This window comes from Procambarus clarkii, chromosome 38 (assembly GCF_040958095.1).
Source record: "Procambarus clarkii isolate CNS0578487 chromosome 38, FALCON_Pclarkii_2.0, whole genome shotgun sequence".
NCBI lineage: Eukaryota > Metazoa > Arthropoda > Malacostraca > Decapoda > Cambaridae > Procambarus > Procambarus clarkii.
Genome location: NC_091187.1, coordinates 20,055,702 through 20,070,218, shown reverse-complemented (window position 1 = coordinate 20,070,218; position 14,517 = coordinate 20,055,702). Strand labels below are relative to the sequence as shown.

General features: G+C 49.5%; 1 protein-coding gene and 1 long non-coding RNA gene across 2 annotated transcripts in view; both read left to right on the top strand.

Moving 5' to 3' along the window:
* The window catches only part of LOC138349880 (uncharacterized), a 609,089-nt gene that overhangs the window by 153,835 nt on the left and 440,737 nt on the right, over positions 1 to 14,517 (top strand). The gene's annotated exons all lie outside the window — the stretch shown is intronic.
* Positions 1 to 14,517, top strand: part of LOC123771936 (cell adhesion molecule Dscam1) — a 138,032-nt gene that overhangs the window by 33,779 nt on the left and 89,736 nt on the right. The window contains exons 6-9 of the mRNA XM_069337449.1: positions 5,920 to 6,148; positions 8,402 to 8,642; positions 9,088 to 9,402; positions 10,674 to 10,946. Of these exons, the coding sequence (XP_069193550.1) occupies positions 5,920 to 6,148; positions 8,402 to 8,642; positions 9,088 to 9,402; positions 10,674 to 10,946 (1,058 nt within the window). The remainder of the gene's footprint in view (positions 1 to 5,919; positions 6,149 to 8,401; positions 8,643 to 9,087; positions 9,403 to 10,673; positions 10,947 to 14,517) is intronic.

Sequence of the window (14,517 nt, the reverse complement as noted above, 5' to 3'; positions counted from 1 at the left end):
TGTGCGGGCGTGTATGTGTGCGGGCGTGTATGTGTGCGGGCGTGTATGTGTGCGGGCGTGTATGTGTGCGGGCGTGTATGTGTGCGGGCGTGTATGTGTGCGGGCGTGTATGTGTGCGGGGCGCGTGTGACTCGCATGTTAGGCCAGCAGACAAAATACTACAAAGGAAATTGTTGTTTGTACAAAAAAATAGTTAATACCGAACCTTAATTTTCTTGTCACGCACGAGGACCACCAGCACTCGGCCGCGGCCAAATTCCTGTATTGTAATCATGCGTTGTTTGAAAATATTTAAATGATAAATTGATTTTTTTTTTGTGTTTGTGTAACACTGAATGCTTACCTGTCAGTGTCTGTCTGTCACTGCCCACGGGGAGTGACGCCTCTCTATGCCTCGTCTACCGCCCTTATTGTACTTGTGATATAATTGTAACAATTCTTTTTTTCTATATTACACTTGTTGACCTCCCTTACAGGGTATTTCCTTGTATTTCTTTAATTCCCTTACCTGTCTAGCTCGTCCCAGCTTTATTTTCTATGGTTGTAAGATGCGTTCCCTTAACTTATTCTCATAGCCGAACCCTCTGAGCCTTGACACTAATCTTGTTGCAAGCTCATGATAGTGTAACAGCCAACGAGCACAAGAGAGTGAATGACGCTGCTGAAACACGAGCTCCTCGCAAGTTCAGGGCTGCTAACTCTCCCTGTGTGAGATGAATGGCCCGGAGAAATATTTTGTAGTCACTATAGATGTGGTAAGAAAATTACCTGGAATATTACGGGTTATTCATGCCCGTGCCACCTCTTGGGTGGCATAATCTTCATCAATCAATGACCTGATCACCTGGTTACAGTCTAGTGTCACCGGCAAGTATTCCGTGTAATGTGTTGGAGAAAGTAATCAGCTTAAGAATGATGAACACCTGAAGATGCACAACTGATAATGAATGTAAAAATAGAGGACGACTGCTGAAAGTTACTCGAGAACCTTGATTAAACACCAGGAGTAGGTAAACAAATGGTTGCTGGAATTAAATCCCAACACGTGTAAGGTAATGAGGATGAGAGGAGACTAGGTGATAACTACACCGTTAAGACAAATAAATTAGGGCTCTTTCAGGGCTATCTACACAACATTTGTCAGACTAACACTACAATATAACACCGGCATACAATTTGCACCTTATCAAGCATAAAATTAAATTAAAAAAAAGCACAGAGCTATTGAGATAAGCTATTAGGACAAAGGGATATGATCACAACATTCAAGATACTGAGGGGAATAGGCCAGATGGACAAAAACAGCCTCTTTAAGATGAGTCAGAGACATGTAAGGAAACACTTGTAGCCTGAACAGGTTGTCAACAGGTGAGACGCACTGAAGGAAGTTGTGGAAGCCTCCTCCAGACACAACTCCAACAAATTCAAACGTCAGAAAAGTTGTATTATAAAGCCACAGGTACATAAAGCCTACTGGACCAGGCATAAAGAGTTTGCCGTCACTTAATCTTACACGCTGATAGGTAAGTCCTAATATGCAAGTTCCTGGGGCCAGATTCACGAAGCAGTTACGCAAGCTCTTACGAACGGGTAAATTTTTCCTCAATCTTTGACGGCTTTGGTTACATTTATTAAACAGTTTACAAGCATGAAAACTTGCCAATCAACTGTTGTTATTGTTATAAACAGCCTCCAGGTGCTTCGGAGCTCATTAACTGTTAGTAATTGTAAACAAAGTCGCCAAAGATTGAGGAAAGATGGACAGGTTCGTAAGTGCTTGCGTAACTACTTCGTGAATCTAGACCCTAGTTTTGAGCACCGGGTGTGGAGCAACAGGTATAGAGCACAGGGTATGGAGCACCAGGTATGGAGCACCAGGTATGGAGCACCAGGTATGGAGCACCAGGTATGGAGCACCAGGTGTGGAGCACCAGGTATGGAGCACCAGGTATGGAGCACCAGGCATGGAGCACCGGGTATGGAGCACCAGGTATGGAGCACCAGGTATGGAGCACCGGGTATGGAGCACCAGGTATGGAGCACCAGGTATGGAGCACCGGGTATGGAGCACCAGGTGTGGAGCACCAGGTATGGAGCACCAGGTATGGAGCACCAGGTATGGAGCACCAGGTGTGAAGCACCGGGTATGGAGCACCAGGTATGGAGCACCAGGTATGGAGCACCGGGTATGGAGCACCAGGTATGGAGCACCAGGTATGGAGCACCAGGTGTGGAGCACCAGGTATGGAGCACCAGGTGTGGAGCACCAGGTATGGAGCACCGAGTGAGCCAAAACAAGCAAAACCTAGTCAAATATATCCTACTGCTGCCGATAGCCACAATACCATCCATTAGCCTGTGAGACAGTGTATTTACCATTATAATAAGAGCGAAAAGATGCAGCGCCTTCGCTGCTCGTGGGGCCTCCTCGCCCCACCAAGATATATTGGATGACTTGACGCTAATATCAATTCGTCAATATCCCAGCATCACCTTCAGGGATGCTGGGGCCGGGAGATGAGTGGGGATGGAATAGGTAGAGATGCTGTGTGGAAGAGGGGGGGAGGGAGGGAGGGGTGAGTGTAGGAGAAGGAGGAGGTAACAGGAAGTGATGTGAGAAGGTTATATTCTCTTTGTAATGCTTAAGAAAGGGTTGAGCTTCGGTTCTAGGGTCCCGCTTCTCAACCTTCATTCGACCTCTTTACAGGGTTGCCAGTCTTTTGTGATATGTCATATCTAGATTCGATGCTGCGTGTCCATATTACTCACAATAAGTCTATATTACTCACAATGTGACCATATTACTCACAATAAGTCTATATTACTCACAATGTGTCCATATTACTCACAATGTGTCCATATTACTCACAATGTGTCCATATTACTCACAATGTGTCCATATTACTCACAATGTGTCTATATTACTCACAATGTGTGTATATTACTCACAATGTGTCTATATTACTCACAATGTGTCCATATTACTCACAATGTGTCCATATTACTCACAATGTGTCCAAATTACTCACAATGTGTCTATATTACTCACAATGTGTCCATATTACTCACAATGTGTCCATATTACTCACAATGTGTCCATATTACTCACAATGTGTCCATATTACTCACAATGTGTCCATATTACTCACAATGTGTCCATATTACTCACAATGTGTCCATATTACTCACAATGTGTCTATATTACTCACAATGTGTCCATATTACTCACAATGTGTCCATATTACTCACAATGTGTCCATATTACTCACAATGTGTGTATATTACTCACAATGTGTCTATATTACTCACAATGTGTCCATATTACTCACAATGTGTCCATATTACTCACAATGTGTCCATATTACTCACAATGTGTCTATATTACTCACAATGTGTCTATATTACTCACAATGTGTCTATATTACTCACAATGTGTCCATATTACTCACAATGTGTCCATATTACTCACAATGTGTCCATATTACTCACAATGTGTCCATATTACTCACAATGTGTCTATATTACTCACAATGTGTCTATATTACTCACAATAAGTCTATATTACTCACAATGTGTCCATATTACTCACAATGTGTCCATATTACTCACAATGTGTCTATATTACTCACAATGTGTCCATATTACTCACAATGTGTCCATATTACTCACAATGTGTCCATATTACTCACAATGTGTCCATATTACTCACAATGTGTCCGTATGAGAGTGTCATGTAAGGCTAAGGGTGGTTAATGATACACATCAACACTGCAAGACGTGAATGTATGATAATACGTTAATTATGTTTACGTTGCAATATTGTTATGTATTAGTCTCCCATAAATGTATAATAAATGTATAATAAATGTATAAAGTTGTACAAATGATGCGGCAATAAATACCAGTGTTAATTGTTGCAGTATTTTGCTGTAAAGCTAATTCAACTAGAAATAAAAGTTGTATTAATTGAATGGTTGTTTAAGAATTTAAACAAAACTCAATAAAAGCAATTACTACATTTTTTCCATTTTGTCATGTTTATATGTGTGAAGTAACTTACAATGTTAATTGTTTCATTGTACTGCCATGGGTGTCATAGTACAGCGGGCTTCGTTCTCCACCTATCATCAGTGATCATGGTTCGTTTCTCAGGTAGGACAAATGGTTGGGCACATTTCCTTTCTCTTTATGCCTTTGCTCGTCCAGCAGTCAACAGGTACCCGGGCGTTACCTATTTACGGTACCTATAATAGGTACCTCGGGGGGGGGGACCATAATTGTTTATATCATATACACAGGCTTTCTGTCCCCGATAAAACGAAAACAAAAGCAAGAATCAATGTGTATAAGAGAGAATATCTTTGTGTGCGCGTTCGAGGGTGCACGTCAAAAGGTTTCGGTTAGCCTCAAGCGACTTTCCATGGTGACTTGTGAGTATGGAGAGTATGGTAGCGTGGTAAGGTTCGAACCCCAAGCATATCTTTAAGTACGGTTGGGCTATATTGCAACAACCATTGACACCTTTGAAACCTATCATGTGGGGATGATTGTTGATAGAGTGTTACCGATAGATTTAACAGCTGTTATATCTATTAGTGAGTTGGTTTAGGCTAGCTCCTAGCATCTGGCCTCTGTGGACTGACAGACAGACATTTTCTTATATACTCTATAGAAGGGGGTACCCGGTGGTACCCAGGATAGTCAGCCTCTCCCCTCCCCCCCCCCTAGCCTAATGGGGGTGGATAATGAAAAAGCCTATGTCCGTCCCGTACCCCAGATCATTCACCCGTCAAAGTTGGGTGAGGCTAGTCCTAGTCAGCTGGTCTCTAACCTTGTACAGACGGACACATAAATATTTTCTCATTTATATAGACTCGATGGACGTGGCCGGCGGTGCCCGGGTCTCTCTGTTTGGCTGTCCTTCCCATTTCCCCATTCTCCCCCTCCCTCGTATTCTCCCTAACATCCATGTACCCATCTATCCATCCATCTATTCATCTATCCCACCTTCTACTCATCTACCCCGTCCATCTATCCATTTATCCATCTACCTGTTCATATATGTATCCATCTATTAGTCAGACCATACCTCCATCCAGCTTTTCATGCATCTATCCATTCATTTATCTGCTCTCTGTCTTTATGTCTATTTTTCTCTCCTTGTGTTTGCGTCTCTGTGCGTCTCTCTGTGGCTGTCTGTCTGTCTCGGTCTCTGTCACACTCTTATAAACAATAGTGTAATGTGTGGGTGGTGGCCACTGAGAGGAGCTCAGTGGTGTGAAATACTAAACAAATAATAGTTCCCTCTGACTTTGATAATGAGCCTCTGTATTATGCCAATACGGGCAAATTATGCACAGCAAGAAATTTATGTTAATTTTCGAAAATTAGTTAATAATGGCGCATATTACTATAAGAAAAGAAATAGTTTTGTAATGTTTGTGTTGACATAATTTAACTGTGGCCGGCGGGACAGGGCTAAAAATCGTTGTGGGGGTGTAAATGTGACCCTGGCATGGTGTTCCCTTTTGAATTCCGGCGACCCTGACCAGCCTATGTTCACCCCGAACCCCAGACCATTCCCTCTGCCAATTTTGGTAAAGTTAAGTCCAAGCGCCTGGCCCGCATCGTTGCTCAAACACTGACATACAGACAGTCTTTCAGAAATATTAGGTTGGCCCTAATATTACTTAACCATAATATTATTTTATTAACACAATGTTATATAAAAGTTAAAATATAAAAAAGTAACAAAATTAATAAAAAAATTAGTTTTATTTTTTTAAATTCATGTATTATTATTAATTTGTTATATTTTTCATTTTAATGTTTATATATGATTGTGTTAAAAAAATAATATTTAATTAGTACCATCATATACCAAACTTTGTGTAATGCAACAGTCATTTCCTCCAACAGTTGGTCACGTGACGGTGTGAGCGGGGAGCTGGGCACTGTGGGTGCCAGCATGGGCGTGAGCGGTGGGCGGGTGTGGGTGCGGGGTGCAGTGGCGGGCGGGGCGCGGGCGGGGCCAGCCGACGCGGGCGGCTACACCTGCGTGGCGGCCAACGGGGCGGGCACCGACACCGCCCACTTCACCCTCACCGTTCTCCAGGAGCTCCAGGTCACCGCCCACCCCCCGCTCCAGGTCAGTCTACTCCCTCCTCTCACTCCTCTCTAGCTCTCACTCTCAGTAGGGCCGCTGAGGCACGTGCTGAGGCAGGTGGGGCCGCTGTAGCACGGGCTGAGGCAGGTGGGGCCGCTGTGGCACGTGGTGAGGCAGGTGGGGCCGCTGTAGCACGTGCTGAGGCAGGTGGGGCCGCTGTAGCACGGGCTGAGGCAGGTGGGGCCGCTGTAGCACGGGCTGAGGCAGGTGGGGCCGCTGTAGCACGGGCTGAGGCAGGTGGGGCCGCTGTAGCACGGGCTGAGGCAGGTGGGGCCGCTGTAGCACGGGCTGAGGCAGGTGGGGCCGCTGTAGCACGGGCTGAGGCAGGTGGGGCCGCTGTAGCACGGGCTGAGGCAGGTGGGGCCGCTGTAGCACGGGCTGAGGCAGGTGGGGCCGCTGTAGCACGGGCTGAGGCAGGTGGGGCCGCTGTAGCACGAGCTGAGACAGGTGGGGCCGCTGTGGCACGAGCTGAGACAGGTGGGGCCGCTGTGGCACGAGCTGAGACAGGTGGGGCCGCTGTGGCACGAGCTGAGACAGGTGGGGCCGCTGTGGCACGAGCTGAGACAGGTGGGGCCGCTGTGGCACGAGCTGAGACAGGTGGGGCCGCTGTGGCACGAGCTGAGACAGGTGGGGCCGCTGTGGCACGTGGTGAGACAGGTGGGGCCGCTGTGGCACGAGCTGAGACAGGTGGGGCCGCTGTGGCACGGGCTGAGGCAGGTGGGGCCGCTGTGGCACGAGCTGAGACAGGTGGGGCCGCTGTGGCACGAGCTGAGACAGGTGGGGCCGCTGTGGCACGAGCTGAGGCAGGTGGGGCCGCTGTGGCACGAGCTGAGACAGGTGGGGCCGCTGTGGCACGAGCTGAGACAGGTGGGGCCGCTGTGGCACGAGCTGAGACAGGTGGGGCCGCTGTGGCGCGGGCTGAGGCAGGTGGGGCCGCTGTGGCACGAGCTGAGACAGGTGGGGCTGCTGTGGCACGAGCTGAGACAGGTGGGGCCGCTGTGGCACGAGCTGAGACAGGTGCGGCCGCTGTGGCACGTGGTGAGGCAGGTGGGGCCGCTGTGGCACGTGGTGAGGCAGGTGGGGCCGCTGTGGCACGGGCTGAGGCAGGTGGGGCCGCTGTGGCACGTGGTGAGGCAGGTGGGGCCGCTGTGGCACGTGGTGAGGCAGGTGGGGCCGCTGTGGCACGAGCTGAGGCAGGTCTTGTATTACCAATTACTCTCCAACCATTACCTCTTCCTCCCTCTGGAGCTCAGCCGATTTTTTCCTCTTTGTTTTTATTAGGTTTAATTACGAGACTGCTGAGTGGGTTTTTTCCTGGCCAGGGATGAGATTAGCCAGGGCGTCAATATTGACTGTGGGACGGCAGGGACTGACTGTCCCAGACACGACGGCAGGGGCTGACTGTCCCAGACACGACGGCAGGGACTGACTGTCCCATACACGACGGCAGGGACTGACTGTCCCAGACACGACGGCAGGGACTGACTGTCCCAGACACGACGGCAGGGACTGACTGTCCCAGACACGACGGCAGGGGCTGACTGTCCCAGACACGACGGCAGGGGCTGACTGTCCCAGACACGACGGCAGGGGCTGACTGTCCCAGACACGACGGCAGGGACTGACTGTCCCAGACACGACGGCAGGGACTGACTGTCCCAGACACGACGGCAGGGGCTGACTGTCCCAGACACGACGGCAGGGGCTGACTGTCCCAGACACGACGGCAGGGACTGACTGTCCCATACACGACGGCAGGGACTGACTGTCCCAGACACGACGGCAGGGACTGACTGTCCCAGACACGACGGCAGGGACTGACTGTCCCAGACACGACGGCAGGGACTGACTGTCCCAGACACGACGGCAGGGACTGACTGTCCCAGACACGACGGCAGGGACTGACTGTCCCAGACACGACGGCAGGGACTGACTGTCCCAGACACGACGGCAGGGACTGACTGTCCCAGACACGACGGCAGGGACTGACTGTCCCAGACACGACGGCAGGGACTGACTGTCCCATACACGACGGCAGGGACTGACTGTCCCAGACACGACGGCAGGGACTGACTGTCCCAGACACGACGGCAGGGACTGACTGTCCCAGACACGACGGCAGGGACTGACTGTCCCAGATGCGACACACCATGACCGCCAACCAGTCACTGTTAGCCCTCTTACAGGTAACTTTACATTCCTGCTTTTAACCGCCTTTGCATACCTCTTCCCCAGATGGTGCCCGCCGGCAGTCGCGTGACGCTTGGCTGTCAGGTACAAGGTACGCCGGTGTCCGAGGTCCGCTGGTACAGGGACGGTACAGCCCTGCACCCCCACACTCACTCCCACATGGTCCTGCAGGGGCGGGACAGTCTGGCCATCGCTGGTGTGGCAGAAAGGGACTCTGGAATGTACCAATGTGTGGCAGCCAACAGCCTGGGGGAGGCCCAGGCGACCATCCAGCTCTCCATCAGAGGTTAGGATTTTTTGGTTTGCTAAAAAGTATTTATTAATTTTGCAATTTCTAGCGGCTGATTGGGATAATATTGGGCGCGATTGACCTTGGGTTTGTGGTGACTTGGGCTGTAAAAGATATAAAAGTAATACTGTTGTGTGACTAGACGTATACGGCCTCCTTGTTTCATACTGTGACTCAAGCTAAGATTATTTCCTGCCAGCAGTTCAGTCAGTTGGTTCCGGTACATGAGATCATTCAACAGGAATATTGTATTATAGTGGCGTGATGTTTGAAGGTATCATGTTAGCGGGTTTGTGTTTAGATCCCCCTAGTTAATGGTCATATCTTTTTCGCCCCCCCCCCCACACCAACACGTATATTAATGACCTACACCCACGCTAACACCCACCGCCCACGCTCACACCAACCACCCACATTAACACCCACCACCCGCCCTCCACAGACTCGCCGCCCATCCTCCGCCACACTTTCATTGAGCAAACCCTGCAGCCCGGGCCGCCCGTATCCCTAAAGTGCACGGCGCTGGGCCACCCCGCCCCCGTCGTCACCTGGATGCTGGACGCACGCCCACTCACGCCCTCTGGCGCCCACTACGGCGGTCAGCGAGTGGGCGTAGGCGCCTGGGTGGACGTGGGCGGGCAGGTGGTGAGTCAGGTGAACATTAGCAGCGTGGATCACCTGGACGGAGGCACGTACACCTGCACAGCTATCAACACGGCTGGCAAAGTTCACCACTCAGCCAGACTCAACGTGTACGGTAGGTCGAAATCTTCACGTATAAAACATGTTAATCTTGCAGTCGTACATGGGGTCAGGTGACAGTATTAAGAGGTCTTTCAGTGTACCAGGATGGTGTGCTGTCCTCTGTCTCCCATGTTCTCCTCTGTCTACGGACGGCTCGTATTCTTGGCCGTGATGGGAGACTCAGCCACTCAACATTCTCAGTGATGCGAAATCAGGGAACTCATAGGCCACGGAAAGTTAAAGTCCAGCAGCATCACAAGAGGTAAAGAGCGGGACGTGAGAGAAGGTGCTGGTGTTAAACACCTGCCAAACACTGACCAAATAACTGTTATTCTAAGACAGAATTAAACAGATGCTGCCAAAGATGTAATGACATGACATCCTTAGGAATAAATTTAGGTTAAAGGTGTGTCAGAGGAGGTTCCGGATATTAATATATTAAGAAAGGAAAAATAACGGACAGGGACGTCTGTTGTGTATGTGTGTATTGGACATTTTGCTGCTAAATGAAACAAAGTTCACTGAAAAGAAGCCATAGGTAATGGGCTCAAGCTCACTTTGACATTTTTTTTTAACTTTAATTCATAGCAGAATTTTGTCGACTTGGATCAGTCACCAAGTTGATGTTTTCATCACAGTTATTAAATCTTTTAAATTAATATTACAGTTAATTAAACTTTCAGCAACATTTGACTAAGGAAAAGGAGTCAAAAACACCTGACAAAACAGTGAGACACAAAGGTAAACTTTCTTCTAAACTAAAGGAAACATTTGTTGATAGTGAGACACAAAGTTGTTGTTATGAGAGGTGATTACTGTGAAGGATAGTAGACTGGCGGGTTATATTAGCCAGGATAGTACATGACGTCACTGGCTTCATGATAGTAGTGGGGAAGCCGACGTGTGGGGCAGTTTTGTATACAAATGACGCCACATTCTTGTCGGGTCGGTTATACGCGCCTTTTTAATACTTTTACTCTGGTCAGGTGGGTTAGTGACATCAGCACAAGTTGCCACTCTCCTCATAGTGATGCTGGTGAGATCACCACGTGACGTCACTGTCATCATGGTGATCTACGGTGATCAGAACGTGACGGTTGTGTCTTCATGGTGATATATGTGTTCTGCATTCCTGAAAAAATGTTATGAAGCTTGATATTAAGCATTAAACCAAGGGAATGGATGTTATTTTGTGCTTATACTGCCTTAAAGCACTCTCCTGTGCTTGTACTGCCCATGCTGACCTATGAATCAGCGTCTGACCACCTCCGCCCCCTCACACAGGTCCACCCACGACGCGGACCCCTGGTAACGTCAGCGCCGTGGAGGGCACCGAGGCGTCCCTCGTCTGTCCCGTCGCTGGATACCCGCTGGCGACGGTGTCGTGGACGCTGCACGGTCGTCCGCTCACCTCCACGTCGCGTAGGACGCCCCGGGGCGACGGGACGCTGGTGATCCAGAGCGTGGAGGCTGAGCACGACGTAGGCCACTACTCCTGCACAGCCACCGACGCTCAGGGACGCTCAGCCACTGCCACCTTTTTCCTCGCTGTCGTCAGTAAGTTAGAGCTGCGATGCCGCCTCCTGCTGGGGAGGGTTGTGTGGGCACGTGTTGTTGTAATGGCTGGACCCACACACCTGCTGGAGCCACACACGTGCTGGACCCCACACACGTGTTAGACCCACACACGTGCTGGACACACACACGTGCTGGAGCCACACACGTGCTGGAGCAACACACGTGCTGGAGCCAAACACGTGCTGGAGCCACACACGTGCTGGAGCCACACACGTGCTGGAGCCACACACGTGCTAGACCCACACACGTGCTGGAGCAACACACGTGCTGGAGCCACACACGTGCTAGACCCACACACGTGCTGGAGCAACACACGTGCTGGAGCCACACACGTGCTGGAGCCACACACGTGCTGGAGCAACACACGTGCTGGAGGTACACACGTGCTGGAGCCACACACGTGCTGGAGCCACACACGTGCTGGAGCCACACACGTGCTAGACCCACACACGTACTGGAGCCACACACGTGCTGGAGCCACACACGTGCTAGACCCACACACGTGCTGGAGCCACACACGTGCTAGACCCACACACGTGCTGGAGCCACACACGTGCTGGAGCCACACACGTGCTGGAGCCACACACGTGCTGGAGCCACACACGTGCTAGACCCACACACGTGCTGGAGCCACACACGTGCTGGAGCCACACACGTGCTAGACCCACACACGTGCTGGAGCCACACACGTGCTAGACCCACACACGTGCTGGAGCCACACACGTGCTAGACCCACACACGTGCTGGAGCCACACACGTGCTAGACCCACACACGTGCTGGAGCCACACACGTGCTGGAGCCACACACGTGCTGGAGCCACACACGTGCTGGAGCCACACACGTGCTGGAACCACACACGTACTAGACCCACACACGTGCTGGAGCCACACACGTGCTGGAGCCACACACGTGCTAGACCCACACACGTGCTGGAGCCACACACGTGCTAGACCCACACACGTGCTGGAGCCACACACGTGCTGGAGCCACACACGTGCTGGAGCCACACACGTGCTGGAGCCACACACGTGCTAGACCCACACACTTGCTGGAGCCACACACGTGCTGGAGCCAGACACGTGCTGGAGCCACACACGTGCTAGACCCACACACGTGCTGGAGCCACACACGTGCTGGAGCCACACACGTGCTAGACCCACACACTTGCTGGAGCCACACACGTGCTGGAGCCAGACACGTGCTGGAGCCACACACGTGCTAGACCCACACACGTGCTGGAGCCACACACGTGCTGGAGCCAGACACGTGCTGGAGCCACACACGTGCTAGACCCACACACGTGCTGGAGCCACACACGTGCTAGACCCACACACGTGCTAGACCCACACACGTGCTGGAGCCAGACACGTGCTGGAGCCAGACACGTGCTGGAGCCACACACGTGCTGGAGCCACACACGTGCTGGAGCCACACACGTGCTGGAGCCACACACGTGCTGGAGCCACACACGTGCTGGAGCCACACACGTGCTGGAGCCACACACGTGCTGGAGCCACACACGTGCTGGAGCCACACAGGTGTTGGAGCCAGACATGCACTGTTGCCAAACAAGTACAGTAGCCAGCTAGCAGCGGATGTATTACTGAACAACAAGTCAGTTACAGGGCTGACCTCATTACTGTTGCAAAATGACCAAACTTTCTGGAAAGTTAAAATATCGTAGTGGTAAGTTTTTGGTCCGTCAGACAAGTGACTGGCGTGTCTGTGCGGCTTGTTAACTCATTTTCATAATTTTAAATATCAGGGCGTCAGGAGGGAGCCTGTTGCTCCTGTCAGCCGTCAGCAGCATCCACGTCAGCTCCTGTCTTTTTTTTTTAATGCTTATGGACAGTCGTGGAGTAGCGAAGGTCATAAGAGCTCCTCCTCTCTGTCCAACTGTCCCGTCTGTCTTTTGGTTTGCCAACCCGTCCGTCTGTCTGTCAATCTGGTCAGGTGACCAGATTGCCATGATGGTGACGAGAGTCGTCGCCATCTTGGCAACAGTCGAGATTCGAGGAAACGTTTACCTGTGTCTGAACGTCTTAGACGTTGACCAAACGTTCGTTAATATATCCACCAACCTCGTGTGTGTGAATGAAAAGCTCATTACAAAGGACTGAGTACACCTGATCGTTTACTGAACAGTGCTTCACATATGTCAAGGAAGATGCCACATATGCATAAGAAAATGCCACATATGTTAATCAAATTCTAAAAAGTAGTGTAAATTAATATGAATTAAATTACATGTAATTTAATTCTGGAATTTAATTCCCTATATGTAAAAGAAAGCTTTGTATAGAAGGATTAAGAAGGAGGGTCAGTCTAGAACAACAATTTATCAAACTAGTTTGAAATGTTAACGAAGAAATTAGAAAAGCCAAAAGAAGGAGGTGTGTGTACCAGGGCAGAGACAAATCCTAAAGGATTTTTTCAGTTATATAAAAGTGCAACCCAGCCTTTGTAGTACTAAGTAGCAGGACTGAGTTTAGATAGTACATTTTGGAACTATGTGGACCATCGTACATACACGTAATAGACAAATTGTAAAATTGTGTTTTATTCACTTTATAGAATCCGAAAAATACAGCTAAACACCAAACTTAAGTATTCCTAAGCCTAGTATAGCACACATTTGTACTATATTAGGCCTCAAATAGTGTGTATCAGGCCTAGGAAGGTTAGATTTTTTGCAACATCAGTACAACAACTTTTCCGGTTTGTCCACATTCAGTAGTTCCTATTTCTACTTTCTAATTGCCTTTTACGTCGATATATGTAGGTTGGTCCACATGGTTACTATAAGTACTGCCTAAACAGGAGGACGGGCGGAAAACAAAGCCTAAGTAAAGGACAGGTTCAGTAACACTGTGATGGGTCAGATAACTGATAATGACAAAGAGATGAGTAGTTAAATAGATATTTAGTTTCTGTTGTAAAGAAGCACTTATCATTATGTCTTCAGCCTATCAACTGTATAGTGGTAGTTAAGAGGACAGGTTGACCAGGTTAGTGGTTTCCGGGGAGGAAGTTATTAAACAAATAGAACAATTAGAGGCAAATAAGTCGCCAGGGCCAAACGAGGTGTTTGCCAGAGTACTTAAAGAATGTAAGGAAGAGCTCTACGAGCCACAGTCTTGTTTGTGCAATAAATCACTAGTCAGGCAGAGTACATGAGTCGTGGAGGGATGCTAATGTGGTACCAACTTTTAAAAAAGGAGATAAAACTATCGGCGAATTAGCTTAAAACGCCCGTTGCGGGAAAATTGTTTGAATCGACAATTGCCAACTGCATCCGTCTACTTGTTGGAAAACATAGTTGAATAAATGCTTCACAACTCAGTTTTGCTAATGGTTGAGTACCTTAAGACTTGGGGTAAGGAAGGTGAACCATCACGCAGCAGGAGGGAGAAGGCCGGTAGTGCCAGGAGACTCTAAGACCTGCTCGTGCTCCAGGTGTTTGTCTAACCTCCTGACACCTCAACCTTCACATCTCAAACTTTCTTTCTCAAACTTGTGCAAATTCTGAGCCGAACATAATGCCGGCAG